Source organism: Salarias fasciatus, chromosome 10 (genome assembly GCF_902148845.1).
Source record: "Salarias fasciatus chromosome 10, fSalaFa1.1, whole genome shotgun sequence".
Classification (NCBI taxonomy): domain Eukaryota; kingdom Metazoa; phylum Chordata; class Actinopteri; order Blenniiformes; family Blenniidae; genus Salarias; species Salarias fasciatus.
In genome coordinates this window covers 10,940,640-10,965,356 of record NC_043754.1, presented here as the reverse complement: position 1 = coordinate 10,965,356, position 24,717 = coordinate 10,940,640, and the positions used below count along the sequence as shown (strand labels likewise).

General features: G+C 44.2%; 1 protein-coding gene across 2 annotated transcripts in view; it reads left to right on the top strand.

Moving 5' to 3' along the window:
• Nucleotides 1-23,461, top strand: part of ltbp3 (latent transforming growth factor beta binding protein 3) — a 29,062-nt gene extending 5,601 nt beyond the window's left edge. Inside the window, exons 2-29 of one of the 2 annotated variants that reach the window (XM_030101225.1) lie at nt 8,021-8,299; nt 8,388-8,551; nt 8,634-8,739; nt 10,863-10,949; nt 11,049-11,165; nt 11,273-11,428; nt 12,188-12,295; nt 12,382-12,395; nt 12,483-12,552; nt 12,778-12,855; nt 13,921-14,040; nt 14,139-14,276; nt 14,351-14,479; nt 14,657-14,776; nt 15,422-15,544; nt 15,637-15,759; nt 15,882-16,001; nt 16,937-17,065; nt 17,269-17,439; nt 17,590-17,670; nt 17,784-17,912; nt 18,497-18,634; nt 18,723-18,863; nt 20,868-20,996; nt 21,843-22,004; nt 22,099-22,188; nt 22,277-22,405; nt 22,482-23,461. In XM_030101225.1, coding sequence (XP_029957085.1) covers nt 8,021-8,299; nt 8,388-8,551; nt 8,634-8,739; nt 10,863-10,949; nt 11,049-11,165; nt 11,273-11,428; nt 12,188-12,295; nt 12,382-12,395; nt 12,483-12,552; nt 12,778-12,855; nt 13,921-14,040; nt 14,139-14,276; nt 14,351-14,479; nt 14,657-14,776; nt 15,422-15,544; nt 15,637-15,759; nt 15,882-16,001; nt 16,937-17,065; nt 17,269-17,439; nt 17,590-17,670; nt 17,784-17,912; nt 18,497-18,634; nt 18,723-18,863; nt 20,868-20,996; nt 21,843-22,004; nt 22,099-22,188; nt 22,277-22,405; nt 22,482-22,633 — 3,503 coding nt within the window. In that variant the 3' untranslated portion in view covers nt 22,634-23,461. The remainder of the gene's footprint in view (nt 1-8,020; nt 8,300-8,387; nt 8,552-8,633; nt 8,740-10,862; nt 10,950-11,048; nt 11,166-11,272; nt 11,429-12,187; nt 12,296-12,381; nt 12,396-12,482; nt 12,553-12,777; nt 12,856-13,920; nt 14,041-14,138; nt 14,277-14,350; nt 14,480-14,656; nt 14,777-15,421; nt 15,545-15,636; nt 15,760-15,881; nt 16,002-16,936; nt 17,066-17,268; nt 17,440-17,589; nt 17,671-17,783; nt 17,913-18,496; nt 18,635-18,722; nt 18,864-20,867; nt 20,997-21,842; nt 22,005-22,098; nt 22,189-22,276; nt 22,406-22,481) is intronic. The other variant, XM_030101226.1, reaches the window with a different exon arrangement.
• Nucleotides 23,462-24,717: the final 1,256 nt, after the last annotated feature.

Sequence of the window (24,717 nt, the reverse complement as noted above, 5' to 3'; positions counted from 1 at the left end):
AGTTTTAAACCTGCTGTTTTTACTTTTTTGTCCAGGTTGCATCACCACAAAGTCTGCTTAATCTTTGCAGAAAGTTTCCCATGAAATCAGACGCCCGTATTTCATCACTCTCTGTGAAAGGAAGCCACTTTTTTTGGTCCTGCGCAGATTTGAAAGGAGGCCGCAACAAATTCGGTTTGAAAAAACAAAGCAGCAATTAGAAGCGTTTTCTCCCCCCCAGTCATCACAGGGGAGCAGTGTGTGTGTTTGCGCGCTTGTTTCTCAGAAGCGGCGCGCTGAACCGAACTCACACAAACAGCCTTCTTTGCCATCTTTAACACTCTCCTCCCATTTGCGTAGCGAGGGGGAGAAACGGAGCAGTTATTTAAAGCCGCGGGGAGGAATGCGAGCGGCCCGCGGCGTGCAGGACCCTGTAGCTGAAGCGATTAGCCAGGGTAAACAGAACAACACGGGCTCTGCCAGCGCGGGCCTGAGGACCGTGGAGCCTGCAGACGCCGCGCCGCCACGCGCCTCGCTGCCGAGGATCCCCGCCAGGCAGGTATCTGACATAATCTCCGCGGAGCGCCGTCAGCACTCCCCTCACCTGCCCGCCCTCCGGTTCCTGGAGCCCCGGCTTTCAGATAGTCATTACCTGACGTCACCCGGCGTTTGTGCCAAGATCCCGTCTGACTCTCGGGCTTTCTTTCCACAAACATCTCCCGCCAGAGGGGGAGTGACAAGGTACTGCTGGATCGGTGCCCACCCAAGAGCTATGTAAACCAGATTGCATATTTCCATGACATGTGAGAATCACGTTGTGCAAGGCAGGGTTTGATTTAGATTTTGGGATAATTGCAGGCCTTCTCGTTCAGAGCCGCGCTGATCTTCTTAATGACGGCTGCAGTTTCTCAGGAGGAGCCCGGCTGTCGTCATCACCCGGCGCTGATAAACTGTTGTTTCAGGCCCTCGGTCAGCGGTAATGAATGCCTCCGGTGACAGCGCTCCGCTCCGGCTAAAGGGCACCCGCGTTGTTTGGACTGCCGAGGCCCGAGGCCGCCCTCGGTTTCCAGGGGTTGGTGGCGGGAGGCTGCGGCAGGGAGGAGGAATGCGTACGTAGGTTCGTGCGTTTTAAAGGCGGCGGTTATGTCGCTCGCTCCCATCGTCTGGCTCAACGGCGGGACTCTGACCTGCTCCGCTCGTCGCTCTGTGAGGCGCGTGGCCTCGCAGCGCCGGTGGACGGGAGGTGTATTTTGGGGATGCGGTTTCCCACGTTGGAGCTGATGGTGAAAGGAAACACGTCACACTCTGGAATCTATTTTCAAATTGTTATTTTAAACTTTAGCTGTTGTGGGTTTTCTGTTGTGACCATAGTGTTCTCTCTCTCTCGATCACCTCGCCGTCCATGTTGGCAGGACTATGAATACAGTGACAACCCATCTGTCTCCACATCTTCTTATCAGTTAGCTGTAGCAACTGGCTAAATACTGCCGATGCCGCCTGACTGCCATAAGGAGATCAACTGTCGGTAACGCCAGGGTTCAGTCTGCTCTTTGTGGTTCACTTTGTACCTGTGAAAAGCTTCAGAATGCACTTTGTGGTGACTGGATGAATAAAGGGGATCAGATTGAACACGTGTAGCTGACTCTTGTTTTGTTTGTCAGAAAAGATCAGGTTTCTTGCTGAAACTCTTTGTTGTTCGCAGGTTGTGCAGATTTCGACTGAGTCAAAAACAACCTTCATCTTGTGACCTTGCAGCATTCTTTTAATTCTTTTTTTTTGGCTGAAATGGACTATTTGTATTTTGAGACTTTAAAAGAAATTGCTCATGTATTCAGGGCAGTGGAACAACTATTCCCACATGGTCCCAGCGGCGTGTTTGCGGCTTCGCGAGCTCCAGAGAAAAGAATGAAAATCCTTTTTTTGACCTGACCGCCGCTTCAACCTCAGACTGTTTTCAGGATGCCGCATGCTATTCCCATTTATATTGTGACATACTTTTTCAATTTTAGACCCGGCGGAAAGAAAAATAATCCAGCTGATAGAGGAATGAAAGACCAGAGGGGCGGCAGGAGAGTCAGTTGGTATTTCTGTCTAAAATGTGACAAAGAAATTAGTAGCTAAAAGAAATTAGATATGCCACAGATGCAGCTCTTCTTTTTTTTTTTTGAAGTGGCCTGTTCTAGTGTAAACTGAACTAAAGCTGAAGCGGCAAAATTTTGCTGTGAATCATTAAAAAAAAAGCCAGAAGTTTCAGCGGCGGCGGCAGCAGCAGGCTAATGCGCTCAGGGAAAACCCTGACAGGGATGACGGATTACGTGCCGAGTGATCCAATAAAAAAATGCAAGGGAGAAAACATGTTTGAGTAAATATTTGGATAGAATATTCCACCAAAGGTTTGCGCTCTTTCATTTGATGTCATTTTTGATTTATTCTTCCGTTAAACTGGTATGTGAGATGAGCTGCGTTATCCCGTATCTGGGAGCTCCAGTGGAACGCTGGAAAACTCCACCAGTGGAAACACGACTGGCGGTTCGCTCCCGGCGTGTTTCAGCGTTGGTGTCGGCTCACGAGCTCATGGAAAAAGTCGCAAAATGGCATTAAATTTCTAATTTCTGACTCGATCGGTTGAGCGTGTCGACTCAGACGTGGCCTGAATCACAGTGAAAGTGACTCAGTGGGCTTCAGTCTCTCACTTTGGCGTCTGAGTCTTTGCAGACTGGTAAAACTTCTATTTGTGGATCCTCCAGAAGACGGCAGTCAGAGAGAAAGACGGATCAGACCGTTGTATCATCGGCGTGGCTTTGGATTATGTCTGCAGTAGTTCTCGGTGGAGCGGCCTGTGGTTTGTAGGACTGTAATTTGTTGTTTTTGCGCTGGGAGGGTGCGGCTGCGGCTGAGGGCGGGGGGGGGGGGGGGACTCTGAGGTGGGAGGGGGCTGAGGATGCGTCATCTCCAGACAGACAGGGTGGGCGGGCGGGTGGGTTTCTTATAGGGCAGTCAAAGGGCGATCTCTCCTTTTTTCCTCCCTCTTTTTTTCTTTCTTTTCTTTGTTTTTCTACTTACACATTTCCTCTCCGTCTCACTGATGACGTTCAGGGCAGAACACTTTCCCCACTGGTTAAACTCTGAGTGTTTCTTTTTTTTCCACATACTATCACTCGAGATACACTCATTTTACTTGCTTCACAGTTTAGGAATGCACAGTATGTTATCACCGAACACACACACACACACACACAAATTCAGTCCCAATATTTTCATTAAAACATCACATTCGTCTTTCTTCTCTGGATTTTTCCTCTTTGCTTCCTGTTGTTTCATCATCTTTAATTTCTGATATAAGATATAGAGGATAAATATGTTCGTGCTGTGAAGAGGTCTGTTTTTCTCCTCTCACTGGGAACACGACGTCTTGAAGAAAGACCTCCCATTCGTATGTCCCATGAAGCAGCAGCGATAACAGTTTGAGGACAAAGAAAGCTCTGGAGCTGGAGCCGAAGAGCGGTGTGGGGAAATTATACGTTCCCTGCCTCTTGGAACGTACCTGCAAGCTGGAGTACAATATTAAATTAGGTTTCAAAGAACTGACAGCAAAGTTTAAAGTCAACTCTTGAGGCTTTTTCTGCTTAACTGGAACCATGTTTTAAAAGAATATAGCTGTGGAAAAAAGTTATGAAGTACAAGTAATGCCTTGATTTAACTTCACGTTTTTTTAGTTGGTTGTACAACTCATGAGAACTTTTTTATGATTTCTAGAATGATCTGAACCACGAACTCCTCCTCACAAGATTAAATTTTATAAGCTATTACCAAAAACACTTGACTCTGAAGCAATGGCGGGTTTTGGATTTGGAGAACAGGCAACAACACGACTGAAGGTAAACCAGAAAACTGTATAAATGGAAAACTTTCACTGCAAGAACTTCAATCTACTTCGGTCCTTTGTCTCTATGGAAATTATACTAAGTCATTGGCTTAGTGAACTAAAAGGAAAAAAATCCTTCAAACATTCAAGAAATAACTATAAAAACAGCAGGTTGAGGTGGAAGACGAGCTGAACTTTAGGCTGACTTTAGGTCATCACCAAACGACTGGGAATCTGGATACAAGTGGCCAAAATGAGCTCCTCTGTCCTCCTGAGACCCAGCAATTCATTTTCGTCCTCTGTAGGGGACGTTTGTTTTTGGTCAGCATCTCTGAAGCCATAGAGGAAATTATGTTAATTCCTGTTGCAGTGATTAGCGCTCTTGCCTCACAGCAACAAGGTCCTGGGTTTAAATACCAGAAAAGAAACTCAAAAGCTTTTTTTCTCTGGGTCTCAGGAGGCTTTGATGGCCCTCATTCTTCATGATATTTGTTGGAGACAGGGATGCCTGGGCTTCTTTACCCTCTGTACTACCACCACAACCCCGAGTACAGAAGGAGAGAAGATGGATGGACGAACTGATGGATACGCGGTCGGTTCAGCCTCATTTGGCAGTTCCAGCAGAAGTTTCCATGAATCACTCTTCTCATGGATGAGAGTTAGCAGCACTAACTGCTCCTAAGTGATCACTGCAGACAGTTCTAGCGGCTAATCCTCAGCTCCGCGTTCTTTTCTGCAGAAGACAAAGCTGGCAAGTGATCTTGGGGTTGTGTTAAATGTAATGGGTGTTGCAGACTGGAGCAGCCAAGCACAAACTTGTCCCAGCGCTGCCAAGATGGTCGTCTTTTGGCATTTTCTCACATTAATCCTCGCTCAATTTGTGTTACACAGGATTTAGATAATTTAGGTGCTGAATGCTTCTGCCCATTTTTGGCTTTACGTCTGTCTCTCTGTCTTCAGAGCTGACAGTCGCTGTGCAGGTTTGAAATGGCGAAGTGATGCAAAGCAGGCAAGCCTCGAATCCTGGCTCGCTGTTAACTTCCTCTATTTTCTTTGACTCCAACATGTGGAAAATAAAGATCATGATAGCATCACTGGCTCCCGAGCTCGAGTCCCACCCCCTGCCATTCAGCCAGCAAGCCTCAGTCATGCCTCGCATTCATTCAGACCACCAAATCACTCGTAGGCACATTCGATTTTTAATGACACGCCGCCTCTCGGCTCAGGTATGTGTTAGATCTCTGGAGACAAAGGTGTGGCACAAAACTGAGGGCAGCCCTCTCTGAGTGAGAAAAAGAGAGAGAGAGTCACTGAGTGACGTGAAGCCGTAAATCCAGTTAATAAACTGTGAGGTGATGATTGAAAGGGAGACTTCCCCAAACCCTAAATTTGTAGTCGTGATCTAAAATTTGAGCTTCTCTGTCTGTTGCAGTCGGTCTCAGTTGCAGCCTCTCTTTTTAAGATCACACGCGTATACACACCAACACGCCCTGCTGCGTCGAGTATCTGCAGAAAGCATTAGCCCGCACGCTGCCAGTATGACTTGCTGTCTAAATGAAGGATGCAGATGTGCGGGAGAGCAGCGACTCCATGTTATTATAGCACGCAATTTATTCAGCCCTCCTGGAGCTACGAAGACAAACAGACGTGAGGCAGCCGATTCAAACACAAGCCAGCGATCAGATGAATGTAAACATGATGTGCGGTTGTGATAGCAGCTGTTGACAGCAGCGCTGAGTTCATCCTGAGCTGTGATGGAGGAGGACGGGTCTCCAAACCCTGTGTGAGGATCTACAATCAACCTTTTCCTTCAAGATTGGTTGATTTTAGTAGTTTATTTTAAACATAGTTTTATTCTTTGCTTACAGTGTGGCATATTACATGTAGTGTATGTAGATCAATCATTAACTGGCCAAATAAAGACTTTACTTTTGCTTTTCAGTAACATTAATGAAGTATCTTACACATTTTCATTCACAAAAACTCTGCTTGCACAAATGAGCAGTGGATTTCTTGTGTTAGCCCCGACAGCAGTGGGTAGATGTGGGAACCCATCACACTGCTATTGCTTCACAACATCAGAAGCTTTCCTGCAGAGAACTTCACAGCCCCACCCAGGACATACGATCCATAGTGTGAAATATGATGTCCCTCCTTTCCTTTGTGTCCGGCCTCCCTCAAACACCTCTCCAGCCGTACGGGGGCCTCAGTTCAGACGCTGTCTACAGTATGTCATCTCCCACATCTCTGCGGGTTTGGATTGTGTAACCGCTTTTGGAAAGAGGTTCCTCTGCTGGCCTTCTGCGTCTGCAATCTCAATTTCCAGCCCCCGCATCTTACCCAGGGTCCTTTTAGTCTAAATTCAGAATCTGTACCACGGAAAACTGGGGCTCCTACGTTGGAGGAAGTCTGACCGATTCGGTTGAAATTCAGTCTCTGCCTCTCACAATCTTTTTTTCTTCCATTCTGCAATCAGCCGCCGTGGTTAGAGACCGTAGGTGTCTCAGTCCCCGTGTCTGTGGTCTCCGTCTCGCAGCAGATTTCAGATACTTTGCCCAACCTGGTGGGTCGCTACCTTCCTTTTTCTGCCAGACTTTCACTCTGCTGAGGATGTCCCTGCTGTGTTTAAAGTGATCTAGTCCCCTAATTACGCTGCAGCCCAGACTCCTTGGCAGTCCGCTCCTAATTACTTCCATGTGTACACACTTGGCTCAGCAACAAAAAGAGGCCTCCTCTCCTCTCCTCTCCTCTCCTCGCCGTTGTCCTCCGTTCGGCAGTGGAGAAACGAAAACGCCTCCGGTCGACATCAACACAGCACAGAGTTTGTTTTTTTTTTTGTTTTTTTTTACAAGGGAGTTATGATTCAGTTTCAAATGACATTAAAAAAAAAAGCAGGGAGGGAAAACAACTGAAAAAAGGAACAAAGTTTACGGCCAAGTCTTGAACTTTGCTGTAAAAGATGGGAGGATGTGAAGTACAGTAATTGGATAAACTGCAGTTGGGGAAACAATGGTCCCTGTGAGAAAGCCGCATGTAAACATTTGGTTGTTCGTAGTTTCATTTCTGTCTATTTGGGGGCTAAATAACGGGGTGTGTGATTTAATGCTACACTTATACTATGGGTCGTTCAGTGTTGCGATATGTGACAAATAAACACTTGATGTCTTGGTGTTTCGGGAGTTGTCCTTCCAAATGACAGGGATTTTTCTCTTTTTGGACTGAATTTAAGCAGCCTGTAACTATGTTTGTTTGCCTTTTGTTTTTGTTTTTGTATCACATGTGCATCTGCAGCTCCCACAAAAAAAAAGCAGTCTCTGTTTTTTGTGATGTATTGTGTGGTCATAACTTTGAACTTCATGTTAAAATCTGACTGAGGAATACTGTTGATATCAGACAGGATTAGCGCTTATAGCAGAAGATTTCCTGGTTTGTACTTTCGCTGTCGGAGGACACTTGGTTTGATTTTTCTCTGAATTCGTTTCTGCTCGCCATTCCCCACATCTCTGTTTCCTCTGATTGTTCTATTGTGGGGATTTCAAAAAGACTGCGCTTGAATAAACACAATGGGAGACCCTATAAATCTCCCCCGAATAAGGAATACGCCGTGAACCTCTCTGCAGCCAGCAGCTTTCCCACACATTTGGAGATCTTTTCCATATGTGAGAATGAAGTTGTAATACACGTCAATGACTTTACCTGCTTTCCTGAATGGAGCAGCCCGTCCGTTGGTCAAGCCGATGTGATTTTTACAGCGGTGCAGTTCAAAGTGAATATTTTATGTGGCCCTGCTCAAGCCGCAAGCTTCTCAGTCTGCCTGCCACATTTATGTTACATAACATTAAATCATCAGGTCGTTCCCATGATCATGTAAAAGATCATATAAACGTCTGTGAACTCAGTGGGTGCTAAATCAGCAATCATAGTGCCGGAGTCTCGTGTGACTGGCAAAATGCAGTATCTCACAATCTGGGAGAAGAAGAGAGGTTTGCAGATCCTGGACTCAAGGAACAATGCAAGAGATGGAAAAGTTCTCCATCGTCAGTGAAAGGCAGGCACAAAGACTCCTACTTAAGTTACAGCACAGAATTATACAAGGAAAAAAAACATCTTGTGCTGCTTGCATTTGTGATTATTTTCCTCTGATGTGATGCTTGTCGTTCTTGTCTCTCTCTGCAGTCGTGTGTCCTCTGACATGCATGAACGGGGGCGTCTGCAGCTCCAGGAAGCACTGCCTGTGTCCGGCCGGCTTCACCGGGCGGCTCTGCCAGTTCCCGCTCCACCAGATGCAGCAGGCCCAGGCGGCGCGGGGCAACAAGCAGCCGGTGTACCCCGAGCACCTGAAGCCAGACGGCCTCAAGCTGGTGGAGCAGACCGGAATAACGCGCACGCAGATGACGCAGACGCGCTCCATCTTCACGCTCCCCCTGTCCACGATGGGGCACCACTCGTCCGATGGTTCGCGCCGCTCACCGGAGCATCTTTCCCGCTTTGGTCTGCGGTGCGTTAAACTCCTTTCGATGTGCTTCTTTTCCTCCGTTTTCAGCGCAGTTCGAGGTACGTGTCCACCACACTCCGGACACGTCTGTCGTCATCCAGCCTCTGGACTCTTCAGACATGAAACCGCCTCGCAAGATAGGGCAGCGCCCCGTCCCGCCAAGTCACAAACCCAAAGGCCGCTGCTTCCAGGAGACCACGCCCAAACAAGCTGTGAGCGCGGCTTCATTCAACATGTGTGTGTGTGTGTGTGTGTGTCCTTCCCTCGCTGAGTCTGTGTTTCTCGCCGATTTAGTGCAACAGCACCCCGCTTCCCGTTCTGACCAATCAGGAGGACTGCTGTGGCAGCGTGGGAAATTCATGGGGGCAGAACAAATGTTATCAGTGCCCCAAGCTACCAAGTGAGTCACACTGCACTTGAACCATCTTTAAGACTCTTAAATCAGTTTTTATATTCTACAGTGAAAGTACAAGAATATCAAGGTATAGTTTGATGTTAATTTTTCCTGGAGTAAATGATTGTTTATTGAGCCAAAAATGTCAAGCGCTCCCTGCAATTTGTCCCGAATCTCGGCCCTGGATCAAAACAATCACTTTTCTACCTCTGTAAAACCTGTCTGGATGTATACGTGAGAGTTAGTGGTAAGGTGGAGCGGGGAGTGTGTGAAAGGTTGGGAAACGGAAGAAATTACGGGAATTACACACAGACAGCGAGGCAGAAAGGGAGAATGTGGAAAATAAGCCTCCACTTAAGCGTGTTCCTATAAGCCTGCCTGGCGAAAAGGACCGTCTTCACATTGCAGGAGATTGAATTTCAAGAAAATCTTGGCGACTCACGTTTTTCCACTCCGCTATTATTCCACCGCTCAGTTCTGGCTCAGACAATGCGGCCTTTCACTAAACCAGATACTGTAGGTCTGGTCAGCCTTCAGACAACAGGGTTTGTGCCCAGAATGCTCTCTACTTTGTGATATTCGTGTCCTTTTTTTAAGCCTCTTTTAAATGAAAGTGGCAAAAGCTCCCGAGCAGCGATCTGACCTCTTCTCTGCTGCTGCTCTGTAATGTAAATGTCTCATATGATTTTACTCCCCAGTGAAGAACTGTCATCTGGACAGGCAATTTTGGTTCTCATTCAGGGAAAGGAAAAGAGGAACGTTACATTTTTATGAAGTCAAACGTAGCGGAGGGTTTTTAACGCTGCCGTTTAGAGGAGGGAGCAAAAACAACTTTCAGACACCTGGAGCTAGAGTTTCACAATTTTATGAAGTGGGCTGTGTCTGGCAGGGACGATCATTTGTAAAATATAAAGGCGACACATTCATTCAGAACAGAGAGAGGAAAAGTGTGAATAGTTTTGTTCGGCGGTGACAGAAACCACCATGTTCACACCCTGCAAACCGACACGTGAGCACTTTACACTGTGACTAATGAGATATACTGCAGGCCTCAGACAGATATAGGCCTCAAACTGATGCTGTAAACTATATGGCACAGGGCCATATGGGAACCCTGCTACATCTGAATTTACTCATTTTAAATGCATAATTTAAGACCAAGATGGCGCACGATCCAAGAGTGAGTGCCGTTAATTACTTTGAGACACGCTTCAGGCATGGCTTCAAACAGACCAGTCAAAAAGCTTTTCACTGATTCTCCTTCAGGGCCAAATGGATCGGAATAACCACAGTTAATTAGTCAAGAAATAGAAAAAAGCAGAATAAGTAAACCCGAACAATGTGATGGAGCTCAGAACTTGCTGCTGTCAGGGCAAGTTTGTAAAAAAGAGAGAGAGAGAGAAAAAAAAGACATTTCGCTGTATTTTGCACCAGAAGGTGCATATAGGTCATAAAATATTGACTTTATCTTGGTATTGTAGCCATTTTCCACAATAATTGTTTGGTTTTGTGAAAATGCAGACATTTCAAAGATATTCATAAGAAGAAGAAACAACTTTAATGTTTAAATGTGAAAGTTCTTATATTATGTTTTCAGTTTTATGATTCATTTAAAGGAAAACTTTGTCACCCTGAAAAACATTTACTTTCTCTCTTGCCAAGAATCACAGCTTGTTTTCTTTACCATCCGGGTTTTATACAGATTGAACCCGGGACGAACGACGTGATAATTAGGCAGTTTTATAAGTACTGGGACGTGTTGCTGTATTTTATTTTTTGGAGCTCTGGGATTTGTCAGCCTTGCAGTTTTCCACAGTCCTAATGTCACCGTTCACCCCGTCAACTCGTGCAAAAACACCTGAGCCTGTCATTAATTCTGTCCTGTAACTCTCTGCGACTTCGTTGGCTCGTGCTTTAAAATAGGTAAACCTTCCAGCAACAATCAAAAACAGATAGTAAAATATGATTAAAAAAAATAATAATTAAATAAACCAAACCGTTTTAGAATTTGTACTTACAGAAGGACTTAAATTAAATGATGTCTTGAAGACACACACTACTCTGTTATTATTAGTCGTCAAAGTAATGAAACTTCTGCTCCGGCTCACTTTTCCTGTCTCCTCCTTCAGATGCTTCAGTCAAACAGACCATTGTGGAGGATTACGGCTCCACCTGTCCTCAAGGCTATAAGAGATTCAACAGCACCCACTGTCAAGGTAATACTGGCACGATTAGGCTCATAAGGCAATAATTGAAGATGCCACTTGAATAAAGTCATCTTTTCCTTCTCTCTGCCTCGCCTCCTCCCCTTGAAGACATCAATGAGTGCTCCCTGCAGGGAGTCTGTCAGAACGGAGACTGTCTAAACACTCTGGGGAGTTTCAGATGTTCCTGCAAGTCCGGTTTTGTCCTGGAGAGGAACCGATGTGTCGGTAAGTGAGAGACCTCGGTAGGTTTTTTTCTTTTTTTTTTTTTTTTTTACCGCCTCGTTGCTTCTTTTCTCCAACGTGACCGCTCTGCCTGCCGTCCCCGCCATCAGAGCCCCCGGCGGAGCTGGCTCAGTGCTTCCTGATGGCCTCGGAGTCGCGGGGCTGCGAGCACCCGCTGCCCACGCACCTCACGCAGAAGATGTGCTGCTGCACGGTGGGCATCGCCTGGGGCCGCAACTGTGAGAGCTGCCCTCAGGAGGGCACAGGTGAGAGACGTCAGGGACCGGACGAGGCGGGGAGCTCTTCAGATTAACAATGGGAGAACAGCTGCAACGCGAGAAAGGCTTCAGTACATTTATTTAACAGACGGACAAGTAGAACATATCAAAACACGCCGAGCTTACAGCAGCATTCTCTCTGTTCGCTGATCCATACTCATCTGAGAATTAATATACTACTACTACTTCTACTACTAGGGCCTGTATTTCATTTCATAGGCGACCTGATCTCTCAGTCCACCAGCACCTTCTTTATATCACATTTCATTTTCTGCTTTTGGGGACTAAGTGCTCCATCCGATCACTTCATGGCAAACTCAACCAAATCAAGCATGTTAATGATCCCATTTCCAGCTGATTGTTCTCTTGTGCACAGAGCCTAATTCAAGCAAAGCCCTAATTTGAACAGTTCTGCTTGGAAATGATGTCCTTCATGGGTTTATTGTTAGGCGATCACCTGCAAAATGCACAGAAGTTCAGAGCCAGACTCTATTTGCATGAGCATGTCCTTAAGTAGACTTTACACAGGATCTTAGTAATTCAGTCCCTAAATGTTAACTCTCCCTGAATTATTAGGTTGGAAAAGGGATTTTGATCTTGCTATATTACATGTTTGGTGGTGGGAAGGGCTGCAGTTTGTTCTATTGTAAAGGGTGGAGGTGAAAAAAGATGTGCAAGATGTGAGCGTCTGTGCAAGTATAGAGAAAATGGGAATAAAGTGACTTTCTCTCTCCCTGTGCTGCTCAGTGGCTTTCAGTCAGATCTGTCCAGCTGGGAAAGGCTACTTCCTCAAACACATAAGAGAAACCGTGGCCTTCCCTCCCATATTTTTCCCAAGCAAACCGGACAAGGAGGGTGAGCGCTTCAATGCTCTTCCTGCAGATTTCTACCGATTTTGTGAATTTGTGTGTTTAACGTTCTGTTATGTCCTTTATTTTCAGAGCTGGAGCGGGTGGTAAGTCATTATTTTATCTCAGTCCATTAATAAAATCTTTTTATTTGAAGTGTCTGGCCTTTATGTACAGTCTTTTTTTTTAATCAGGAGAGGCCTCCAGAGACGACGACACGTGTGCAGCAGACTCCCACCAGCACCCACAGCCCCCGTGTTCCCGGTAAAGGCGTCTTTACTCAGTGACACCTGTAATCAACATCCCCAAAAAGTATTTGTTTATCAAGCCGTGTCTCTTTGAGGGATGCTTTTCTTCTCTAGGTGCTTAATTACATGAACTACCAATACAACAGTGTGGGGAAAATGCACTCTTGAAGTGACGAAGATCAGCCGGTCATCGTTCCTCCTGAAATCTCACCACTTCATTTCTTCTCTGGTGAATCCGCAGTGATTAAATCCACCCCTCCTACAATCATCCGGATGACGGCAGGCAACGACCCCTTAGAAACGCAAACCAAAGTCATTCGTGAGTCTCACACAAAACTTTTTACTAGAACCCAGTTTCCCCACATTCCCCAGTAAGAGACGGTAATGTTTGAAGGCTTCTTCATCCATTTCTCACAGATGACATGTTGTCTTTTCCCCCAGCAGTAAATAACCTTTATGATGGCGTGCGTGGTACTTATGTTTTATTTTAACGCGACCCAAACTGAGTGGTGCCTCAGATAAATCAAAAACAATCCAGCAAGTTCCACACAAGTTCGATCTAGTCTGTCTCGTGTGTGTGTGTGTGTGTGTTTTTTTTTATGAACAAGTCACGCCTTTCTGCGCCATTCATGGACGTTCAACCGTGAACCAGCTTGACGGCCGTGTTCACACTCTTACTGCTTTTATGAGAGTGGAAATGTTGTCATAAGTGTGTTTTGTGCCGGTATTTAAAGGCATGGTATGTGTTACACACTGAATTCCCCCGGGTGTTTCAGGATTCAGGAAGCTTTTGCAGTCGTCTGTGCTTCTGTAGCTTTCTCATCAGGACTCTGACCTGGTTTGGATGTTTAGATTGAAAAAAATTCTGTTTAAAGGCAGTTTTTGACACCCATTATTTGGCTTTGATAGTTGCGAAAAACTTACAGATATTGGAGTAATCACTCCAACAAAGCAAACATATAACAATAATAACTTAATAAATAGATACATAAATTAAATAAAAGTCTGCACAGGACATTGAAAGTTACTTTTCACTCTCAAAAAACTTGTTAATTTTATATTTGTCTTGATAAAATAACACTTTAGTAGCCTCCCTTTGCTTAGTGAAATGGCTAAATGCTGTGAATTAATTAATAATCTTTAATTCCTAGTTCCAAAATCTATTTATTCATTATTACTACTAGTAAATGGCATAGTATTTTTTTCATGATTACCAAACACTTCATGTCAATCTAATGCCCAATGGTTAAGTCTAAAATGCTGGGTTTTTTTTTTTGGAACTTCCCATATGGCTGGTAAAATGTCAGTTAGGTGTTTTTGTGTATTTATGTGTTCTATACGTATGCATGATGCCAGTCTGCTCTTGGTTTCCTCCTTGAAACAGACACAGACGAATGCAGACTAAACATCTGTGGCCACGGCGAGTGTGAGAACAGCGTGAACGGCCACATCTGCCACTGTCACCCCGGCTACCATCTCAACCGGCAGAGGAACGTCTGTGAGGGTGAGAGACAGCGGCAGCGCAACTTTTCTCACAAATAGAAAGGAATCGGGACGGCTTGTCCTCGCTTCTCTGATTCAGTCCGACTCCTCTCTGTCCAGACGATAACGAGTGTGCGTCCGAGCCGTGCGGCCACGGCAGAGGGCAGTGCGTCAACACAGACGGAGGCTACAAGTGCGAGTGTCGGTCCGGCTATAAAGACACGGTGCAGCTCGGCAGGCGCGTGTCCAAGTGCATCGGTAAGGCTCACCTTCTGAGGCGAAAGGCTCGGTTGTTCAGTTTGTGCACGGACTCTAATTTTTCCGTGTCGCAGACGTGAACGAGTGCTCCAAGCAAGACATCTGCGGTGCGGGAGGCCATTGTGTCAACTTACCCGGGTCTTATAAATGCGAATGTCACAGCGGCTTCAGGAGCAAGTCCCACCGTCACCCTGCCTGTGATGGTACCGACACGCTGATTATTACACATATTACTGCTCAGGACTCTCAGATACCTGTTCTTTGTGAGGGGAAAGTCTTTTTTTTATTTAACTTATGTGTCTGTATTTGCCATCCTGGCAAATCTTTGTGTGTTTATGAATGTAAACCAATCCTGTCAGTTTTCTACCCTTCTATTCCAGATATAAATGAGTGTTTGAATCCCAACACTTGTCCCAACGAGCAGTGTGAGAACACACCAGGGTCGTATGAGTGTGTCCCTTGCCTGCCTGGTCATGAGGCCCGAGCTGGCACCTGCTACGGTGAGTAAAATCCTGCCGAGCAGCAAGGAACAGTATTAACTCTCTTTCATAACAAGTGATTAATTGTTGATGTGGATTGTTATTATCAGGCCGAACCTTTGGGAAAGAGAAACTGAGCTAGATTTAAGACATACTAAACAGAACTACAAGAGTACTCGTGTCATACACTCTCGTTGTTTGCTTTTTTTGAGATCTTTTGAGATTTGAGAGGGTTTATTTTAATTTTTCAGTTTGTAGTTTGAAGGGACGTCGAACTGAAACTAATAAAAGGTGTTTCTGACATTTTTTTCAATGCATTAACATACATGAGAGAGAGAGACATTAGATGATGCAGATCATGACTGTAAAATGTATTTATCCATCCTTCCATCTTCCTCACTGCTTTTCTAACTCCTGGTTGTGGGAAGCACCAGTTGATCCAAGCTGACCTACAGGAGGATCGGTCCATTACAGCCAAACACAGAGAGACGCTCAGACGCTCACATTTACAGGCAGTTTAGATGAACTCACAGGCATTCAACCTCAAATGCCTAGACCGTGAATGGATGGATGAAACTTTCAGCGTTGTGAATAACTTGTGATGATTCACACTCCAAGCATCTCTGTAAGAGACTCTGTTTTATTTTGTCCCATGTGTTTCACCAGACATTAATGAGTGTCAGAAGCCTGGCATCTGCCCGAACGGGCGCTGTGAGAACCTCCCCGGTACTTACCGCTGCTTGTGCAACGAGGGCTTCCTGCCATCTGCGGACAGTAAAGGCTGCAGTGGTCAGTGATGCTCTCGCAGGCTTTTCATATCAGTAACATGACGTAGTGAGGAATTCTCATGTAGTGATGTGATGCAAACTTCTCTCTCACAGACATAGATGAGTGTGAGGACGTCCGGCTTTGTGCCTACGGCCGCTGCATCAACACAGACGGCTCCTTCAAGTGCCACTGCTACCCAGGATACCAGCGCACGCAGGAGGGCAGTCACTGTGAGGGTAGGAGGCCTTCATGAAACCGTGACGATATAGCAGCTGAAGCGGGATCTTAAATATATATACTGTAAGATGATCTGACTTCAGATCAGTGTTGTTGATTGTTTTTCCTTCCTGTCTTTTAGACATCAATGAGTGTGAAAGACCGTCGAACTGCGTGAAGGGCCGCTGTATCAACAACATGGGCTCGTACCACTGCGAGTGCCAGAAAGGGTTCACACTGGTCAGAGGCCGGGAATGCCAAGGTCAGTGTCCTCAAATCACACCTCTGTCACAGAACAGGACTGGTTTGCAGCGCAAATCCCTCATATTCAGTTATTTACAGAATCCTTGCTTTGTTTTGTTTTAATTGAACATATTTCTGATGCTCCTATTGTCTATAAGAGATCATGTTCCAGCCCTTTGTCTTAGAGAGGAGATATGCAAGTACAGTCCCAAAAATGGAAACATGAAAAGCGTTTATAAAGTTACTGCATGTTGGAAAAGCCCTGCTGCTTTCCTGAGCACAAGATTTCTGCAGCATTCAGCTTGAATGTTTTGTTTTTATCGACTGAGCCTCAGAGTACAGATTTGATGGTAATTTAATTTCAGTTGCATTAAGGTAGCGTTCACTCTGGCGCCCTGCTGCAAGCTGCTGCTCATTCTTAGATTTGTGTATAGTGTGTCTTCAAATTCAACAAATACTTTACAACGCAAAGTGAAAATATAAGACATAGAAGTTGCTTTTATCAAAAAGATATATTAATATATAAATGAAGTCACTGTGTCGGTTTGGGCCCTTGGGCCTTATGTTTAACACTCATTCTCTAAATTTACCAAAGGTGTGAATGAGATTGTCTCTGGATGGATGAATGGATGAAAACGACGAATGAAAGACACCCTCATTTTTCACATTTGACTTCTGACTGCACGTCAGTCCTCTGAGAGTATCAGATTTCTGTGATAAACAGTTGTGTTGTGCTGTTACTTTTTTTTCTCCTATTGCTGTTTTTCTGGTTATTTACTTGTGTTTGTTGCTCCAGGCTGAGTTTGAGAGGATTGCAGATCTCGGAGGGATTAGGGCCGATATGTTTAGCATCTGAGCAAGCCCATGAATGACCAAATGTTTTCTTATTCACAACTCAGATGGTGTTTGGACTGAAATGAACAATGAGCGCGGGCTCTGCTGTTTCCCTTTCAGACATAGACGAATGCGCCACAGACAGGAGTCTCTGCCAGCCCTTCGGCTCTTGTGAGAACAGAGCGGGCTCATATGTGTGCGTCTGCAATCACGGTTACGTCCTCTCCGAGGACAAACACAGCTGTGAAGGTAAGCTCCCTCTGATTCCTCCTGCTTTACTGTAGATTCTCATTCATCCCGGAGCTTTTCACATGCTGAACATTTAATCCCCCGTCAACTAAAACTTCTCGGTTCATAATCAGAGCAACATAAAGGAACGACACGTAACTTTCCCATCAGCGTTTAAAGGCGATCCGGCTCATATTAACACCACCTGTTATTTGTTCATCCAGCAGTCCGAGTGCTGACGGACGAGAAGAAGGAGTGCTACCTCAACCTGGACGACACGGTGTTCTGCGACAGCGTCCTGGCCACCAACGTCACCAAGCAGGAGTGCTGCTGCTCCATCGGGGTCGGCTGGGGAGACCACTGCGAGATCTACCCCTGTCCTGTCTCCCACTCAGGTGGGAACGACGACGCAACGCAAAAATACAAAACAGGAAATCAATAAAAGTTAATAAAAAATGCATTTGTGGATCATTGGCGACGACAGTTGTGAGTTTGTGTGCTCACTGTGCTGTTTGATAAATTTGTTTTTTTCTTTTCCGTTTCAGCTGAGTTCCACTTCCTCTGTCCAAACGGAGAAGGTCTTTACTACGATGAAGGGATCGCGTACAGTCTGCCCGCCTATCTGGGTAGATTTTCACCCAACATTCACGCACTTAACACCAGGCTCACACGCTGCTAAAACCACACATCGGCTGTTGGGCCTGTGGTGTGACTGAACTCTTGCTTTCCTTGTCTGCAGATATTGACGAGTGCTCTTTGTTTGCTGATGAAATCTGCAAGAAAGGCCGCTGTCAAAACACATTTCCAGGCTACGAGTGCTACTGTCAACAAGGCTTCTACTACGACAGCAACCTCCTCGAGTGCATCGGTAAGTGTTTACACTGCGGAAAAGCAACATCTCTGAGGTTTTTCTCAAGAGACAAATGAGCTTTGTGGGTGATTTGTTATACAAGATGATGTATTTTTTTCATCTTTTTTAATGATCTCACTACAGTATGTATAATCATATTTTAAAAGGTGATCCTAATAACAAACATTCCCAGAGCCAACATATACCCATATCACTTCATTATGCAGCATTGCACAGGGAAGCATGCATGCAATCATAAGGTACAATATAAGAGAAAAAAAATACAAGCAAAACAGTTCATTTCAGGCAACAAAAACAATACAAATGTAAATATCTGAGCACATCAACACTCAAAATGAATTTAATGTAGTTTGGATACATTGGAATGCAACTGAAGTTAAGTGGAATTGAGTGATTTCTTTGGATTTAGTTATTCGTGTTTACCTTTTATATCTGAAAGTTTTATTTTTTTCTCAATGAAATAAGTTCTTTTATGTTCTTAAGTTCTTTTGAAAAGGGATAAAATATTATGTAATATAGCATTTCTCTAGATTTCAATGTAACAACAGCAAATAATGTTGTTTTCTGTGTTTTCTTCTCAGATGTAAACGAATGCCACGATGAGTCTCTGTGCACTAACGGTAGATGCGTCAACACCGAGGGCTCCTTCTATTGCAACTGTAACCGCCCCTGGACCCCAGACACCAATAAGAAGAAGTGTGTGATGGCAACGATATCAGGTGAGTAAACTTATCTTTTCCTTCATCAAACGATGCTTTTCAGGAGAAATCATCCTGAGATAATTTTTTTCTTTCCCCCCATATGTAGATGTGAATGAATGCGAGGACCCTGAGAACTGTAAGAACGGCCTGTGTGTGGACACTCCAGGTTCATACTACTGCATCTGCTCTCCGCCTTGGACCCTGGCTACTGACCGCAACAGCTGCGTGACCCCCGAGGAGCAGGCTGGTGAGTGCGGAGGTCTAGGGCTGCAGAAGCCCTTGGAAACAGTAAAATGTGGAGTTTTGCTCCTGTAATCACATCTGAGGCAAGACTGATTTTTCCATTAGACTCCCAAAACACCCATATGATCACATAATTATGTTTAATTAAGTTTTATGTGCTATTTCAGAGATGGGCAACATAGATGAAAAAACTAAAAAAAAAATAAATCACATTGTCATTATAGAAAATGCATCTTTTACTAACTCACAAAAACTAAATGTGCAGTGCAAAAGATTTTCATGCAGAAGTCCATTTAGATTTTGGCCGCTGTGATGGAAAATATGAAGATGTTTGTAGAGGCTGTAATGCAGAGATTTTTCCAGCGGAGTAATCCAGATTGTGTTTTTTCCCCAACTTCCCTACTGAAAACGCTTTGCGTCACACTGATTATCAACTTTTATTGAAGGTGAAATTTGTCACATTTTTCTCACGTTAACAAATATTATTGGTAACAGCTGTTGGAATCCGTACGCAGCACAAGCATAGCTCTTTTTGTACTAGATACTTTTTATGTAAAATATGTGGTTTTTATTCGTAGTCATAACTGTTAAACTCATGGTTTTATGCTAAAACGTATTTCATTTGACTTCACCTAAACTATTCATACAACAAAATCACTTTGAACAGCATTAAAAAAAGGGGGGGGGGGGGCCCTTTTGCTCTATGGACGTTATTTTCTATCACTAATTCTTTTGAAAAATTGAAAGAAAACCTCCCATAAGGCATCCCTCTGACCCCCAGATTTAACCTGAAGCTGCTCACTTCCTGAAGCTCTTTAGCCCCCCCTAGAGGACTAATGACTGTAAGACAATCCAGTTCTCGTGTTTTTAGTTTGTTGTAAACGTCCAAGGTTGCTGAAACGAAGCAATGTTGTCAGGATATGGAAATTATTCCCTCACCTCAGGAATTGTTACCTTTAGTTTGAAGAAGACTAAACTGCAGAGCATTTTTGGCGAAGCTCTGAAAAGTGTCGGGTTTTGTGTCCTTCCTCATTTGACAAAATGACCTGATCATTTAGCATTTAAGCAACTGCATTTGTGGATTTACTGATGGTCATTAGGTTTTGTTCAGTGGTATACAAGCAGCTGAATTAGGACCTAGCTGAGGATGAACCTGTGAATGAACCCATATTTTATTTTGAACCTGTTCAGGAATAGTTCTGTATGATTTTGCTCATAGCTGTGTTCCCAAAACAAAGTCCTCTCTGTACTGTACTGACAACAGAAATCATTTGCATCAAAATTTTTAACAAACTGAAAATCTGTGTTCGTTAACATTTTTTAAATTAAAATTGAGATTCAGCTTTGTTATTGTTTTATCTGTCTATAAAGTTCAGTTTTCTTGTATAAAAGTGTAAAATAAGAATTCAAACGCTCAGTAAATGTGGCTGAATATGACTTATTGAATGTGAATTTCAACAGTTGAACAGAAAAAAAAAACCCTGCTGGATCTGTGCTCTCAGCAAACTCGACCTTCAGTTTGTAGGTTTCAATCTCCTTGCAGCATGTTTGGCTTTAACCAGGCATCGAGAAAAGAACAAATCAAAACAGTAATGAAGTGTAACCACATGATGCGGTCACATAACAACCCACTCTGGCCTCATTAGCTGTATTCATTTTCTTTGTGAGATGCCTGTGAACCTCTTGGCAGGTTAAAGCGCCGTTGGAACAAATCTTCCTTCTCTAATCTTGCAGATATCTCAGTGTGGAGAGCAGCTGCAGCACCGTGCATGACTAATTCTCATTCTGTCGTTAGTACAACTTTGCATGCAACGATTTTATGTGAGGATCATAAACAGAAAGCAAATGGGACGTGCAGGAGGTGGACGCAACAACTGGTATATAAATCAGAACCTCAGACTGCAGCAACTGTAACGCAGAATCACACAGTCTCAGCACAAACGGAGCATTTCTTTTCGCCCGAGCGGATGTTCATACTGTAACCGGTGTCTGTGGTGCCCCTTTGCAGATGTGAATGAGTGCCAGGACCCCTCGTACTGTAAGAATGGCAGGTGTGAGAACACGCCCGGCTCCTTTCACTGTTTTTGCGACCCTCCCCTCACCTTCAGTGCGGCGCTCAAACAGTGCGTCTATGACGGTGGGTAAAAATAAACAGCATCGGCTCGTCCGAGTCTGACTGCTCAATATGAGTTTCGGCTTACCTCAACATCTGCCACTCATGTTGCTCTCTGTTATTTATCCCAGTTTGTGTCCCGTCTGCACTGTGCTGGCTTTATGATACAACTTCTCTCTTTCTGCCATCTATATAGAGGCAGTTTTCCTTTCTTGGGCAGTATAGTTGCAAAAAAGATGTAAATGTAAACATTCTTGAATACAAATCAATGTCCAAACACAGTTAAAGTGAAAAATAGGAATTGCTTCAAGAAATTTCCACTGCATGCCATGATTTCTCCTAAAATCAGATTGTACCTTGTCTTTGTTGTGTGTGGTAAAACTAAAACTCAAAATCAAAAACTGCTATTTTCCTGGAGATTACCCTGAACTCACTGCTGATGATTTCATGAGAAAAAAGAGTCGAATTCACAGTAATTCAAGGGTTTTTTAGAAGCTGGATTGTCACTTTTGTGCAATATATAATGCATGAATGATAGGAATGCATCTGGATTCAATGTGAAAATCAACACTGCTGCACAACTACAGATTATATAGAAAGATACTGACTCAAAAACTGTTTGGCCTGTTTGGCTCTTGTGGATAAAAAATATTTCTCTTTGAGTTTTGTAACTTAAACATTGAATTGAATTATAACTTAAAAGACTGAATCATGAATGTCACAGCTGATGATATCTTAGATTTTTAAGCCTTTATGACCCTGAAATGACAATGCTGCAAACCTGAGTTTTTGTAGAAGTGACTTATGTACATCAGGGATGAGAAGAAGTTAAAATCTCTTATCTTTTGTCGATCTTGTCGTTTGCCTCAGATCGCACCGCGGCCCACAAGGACGTGTGCTTCCTGCAGGTTGACGAGGGTCTGATTTGCAGCGAGCCCCGAAACGGCATCGTGGTGACCTACTCAGAGTGCTGCTGTCACTACGGCCGCGGCTGGGGGCCCGAGTGCAACACCTGTCCGCCCCGCAACTCCGGTGAGCTGCATCTGAACAGAATCTCCATTTACGCTCCCTCTTTTTTCTCTCTTTTTTTTTTAACTGAATTGCTGTTTTGCTCTTTGGAATTCAGAGATGTTCAGCCGCCTGTGTGAGATGCATCTCGAGACTGAGTCTGATGGGGAGCAGGACTTTCTGGCAGCTTTCGCCAACTACAACCCCGGTAAAATCACAAACCATCTGAAATCATATCCACCTCATCTATTCGCTATCTCACGTTTCCTCTTTTTTTCCTGACTGTGCATGAAAAGGCGACAGCTCGGAGGAGGACTCGGATGAATGCAGCTGTGCAAACGGCCGCTGCGTTCGCTCCTACTTGGGAATTATGTGCGAATGCAACGCAGGCTTCAGGCTAGACCACTCCCGCACCCGCTGCATAGGTGAGCACTTCTTACTTTGTGATGTTTTGCTTTGCACCACAGTCTCTGACAACCGCTTTGTGTTTGTTTGTCCCAGACATCGACGAGTGCGGGGAACCCGGCGTCCGCGTCAGTCCCTGCAAGAACGCCCGCTGCGTGAACACCGCCGGCTCCTACAAGTGCTTCTGCAAACACGGCTTTGTGGCCACACGCAGGCCCAACGTGTGCGCCCGCCGCAGAACGCGGTAGCCTCGGGGCGCCGGCGCGGCACGCTCAAAACACGTGCACGTCTCTCTCTCTCTCGGCGTACAAACGTGGGACTGTGAGTACGCTGTTCACCCCAGAAAGAAAGAAAACTAAACAGAACGGGAGCCACGTCCTACCAAAGGCTCGCATGAAACGTACAAAACATATCATCAGCTCCTCTTTAACTCGCCGTGTCACACTTTATAAGGTCATCAGTACGGACTAAAAACACGTTTGTTTATTTGCTAAACATTTTTGTAATTATTGTTTTTTGTTTTTTTTTTTACTGTTTTTGTAGTTTAATTTTAATGTTGTTCATCTTTGTCATTTCATGGATCTTCTGTTGCTTTAAGCTAAATTCAAATGGCCAATCTCAACCGTCCTCCTGTTTAAACGAGGATGTGTGTCGGAGATCTCTTCAGTGCTACTGTCCGTCCAACCGAATCAATATCTGTACACCCACGATCAATTCTCCAAGAGACAGTATTCACATTTACATTCCCACTTAAATCCACGCATTGGTTATTTTATTGTACAGTTTCGCTCCCCCACCCCTCCCCTGTTTGTTTGTTTGTTGATGTAAGATATGAGAAACCTGAGGTCTTTGTATAATTTGACATGTGCACCTAAGTGGACTTAAGCGAGACTTTAAATAATTATGCACTTAGCAGTGAGCGTAGTGGGAATATTCGCTAAATGTAGCTTACTCTGGGAAACCGAAACATTTCCGTCTCTACTGTTGTAACTGCTGCATCAAAGTATCTAGAAAACCAAAGACGCTGTTGTGATGAGAAGAAATTAATTAAAAAAAAAAAATCAAAATGTCTACAATCCATGTATTTGTGGGTATTGACTTTTTGTTCTCGTGTTTGAAGAACTGTGACGTAAACAGTGAAACAAAAGGTGTTTTAATGCCATAAGATGAGATTATGGAAGCGAGGCAGAGAGTTCACACCGCCGGGTTGAGGAGTGAGAAGGTTTCTGCTGTGGAGGATTCAGTGTTGCCTTTCAAAGCACACCTAGAAAGTAAATAAACCCAGCAGCACATGCCTCAAGCCATCCCTTTGCTTTACGTCTGTGCCTTGTTGATTCTATCTGTCACACTGACAAACTGCAATTGACCTTTTCATAATTGATTTTGAATGTTAAACAAGTTGTAATTTAAGGTTTTTGTGTTTTCACCACTGTGTACTAAACAGTGCTTTAAACTATTTTCAGTCTCAGCAATTTTTTTTAATGCATTTATAAAATGAACGAAAAGGTTTCAGGTTATAAAATAAGGGGAAATGTGTTTTTTCTTCAGTGATGCAAAGGATTTCCTGAAGATGTTTGTGCAACCAAACTGTTGATTTAGCCTTCTTAAAATCCAAGGCTATACTGCGACTTTGATAAATCTCTAGTATTTATACCGGTCACAGAGATGTCAGTGATCAACAAGAAACTTTATTTTACGAAGGACAAAAAAATAAATAAAGGAAGCATACTTTGTTGATCCCCTCAGGGAAATGACTTCTCTGTCCAATCTTTAATTAACTTTTCACTAAGAGCAGTGAACTGCTGCTGCTGCCGGAGGAAACCGGAGTACCTGGAGGAAAAAGTCCCCCACGCAGGGAGACCATGCAAACTCCACACACAAATACCTCAAACTGAACCTCAAACTGAACCTGGACTGTTTTCAGAATCACAACCCAGCAGCATTTTCTCCAGTATTTGGTATCATCAGCTACTCTCTTACTTTTGATCTGGAGGGTTTTCTCAACCGATCATGGATTATAAATCTTTGTTGGTTTCGGAGTGATTGTGAAGAGACATAAATGTCAAACAACAAAATAAACATGTTTTCCTCTGAATGAGAAAAGATGAACCCAGAGATGAACCTTATGCATGGATCTTTCAGAAGACTACTTGACCTTTGTTCATCACAACATTAACAAAATACATGGTGAGATCCAGTTTGTTGAAACTTAAAGTAAAATTCTCTTTACTCTTAGAGGGAAAAACAAAGCCTTGCGACCAACTACCTGAAGAACAGTGTCATCTTGTGGCCTATTTAAGTTACTATAAATTCCTACAACAAATCCTCTACA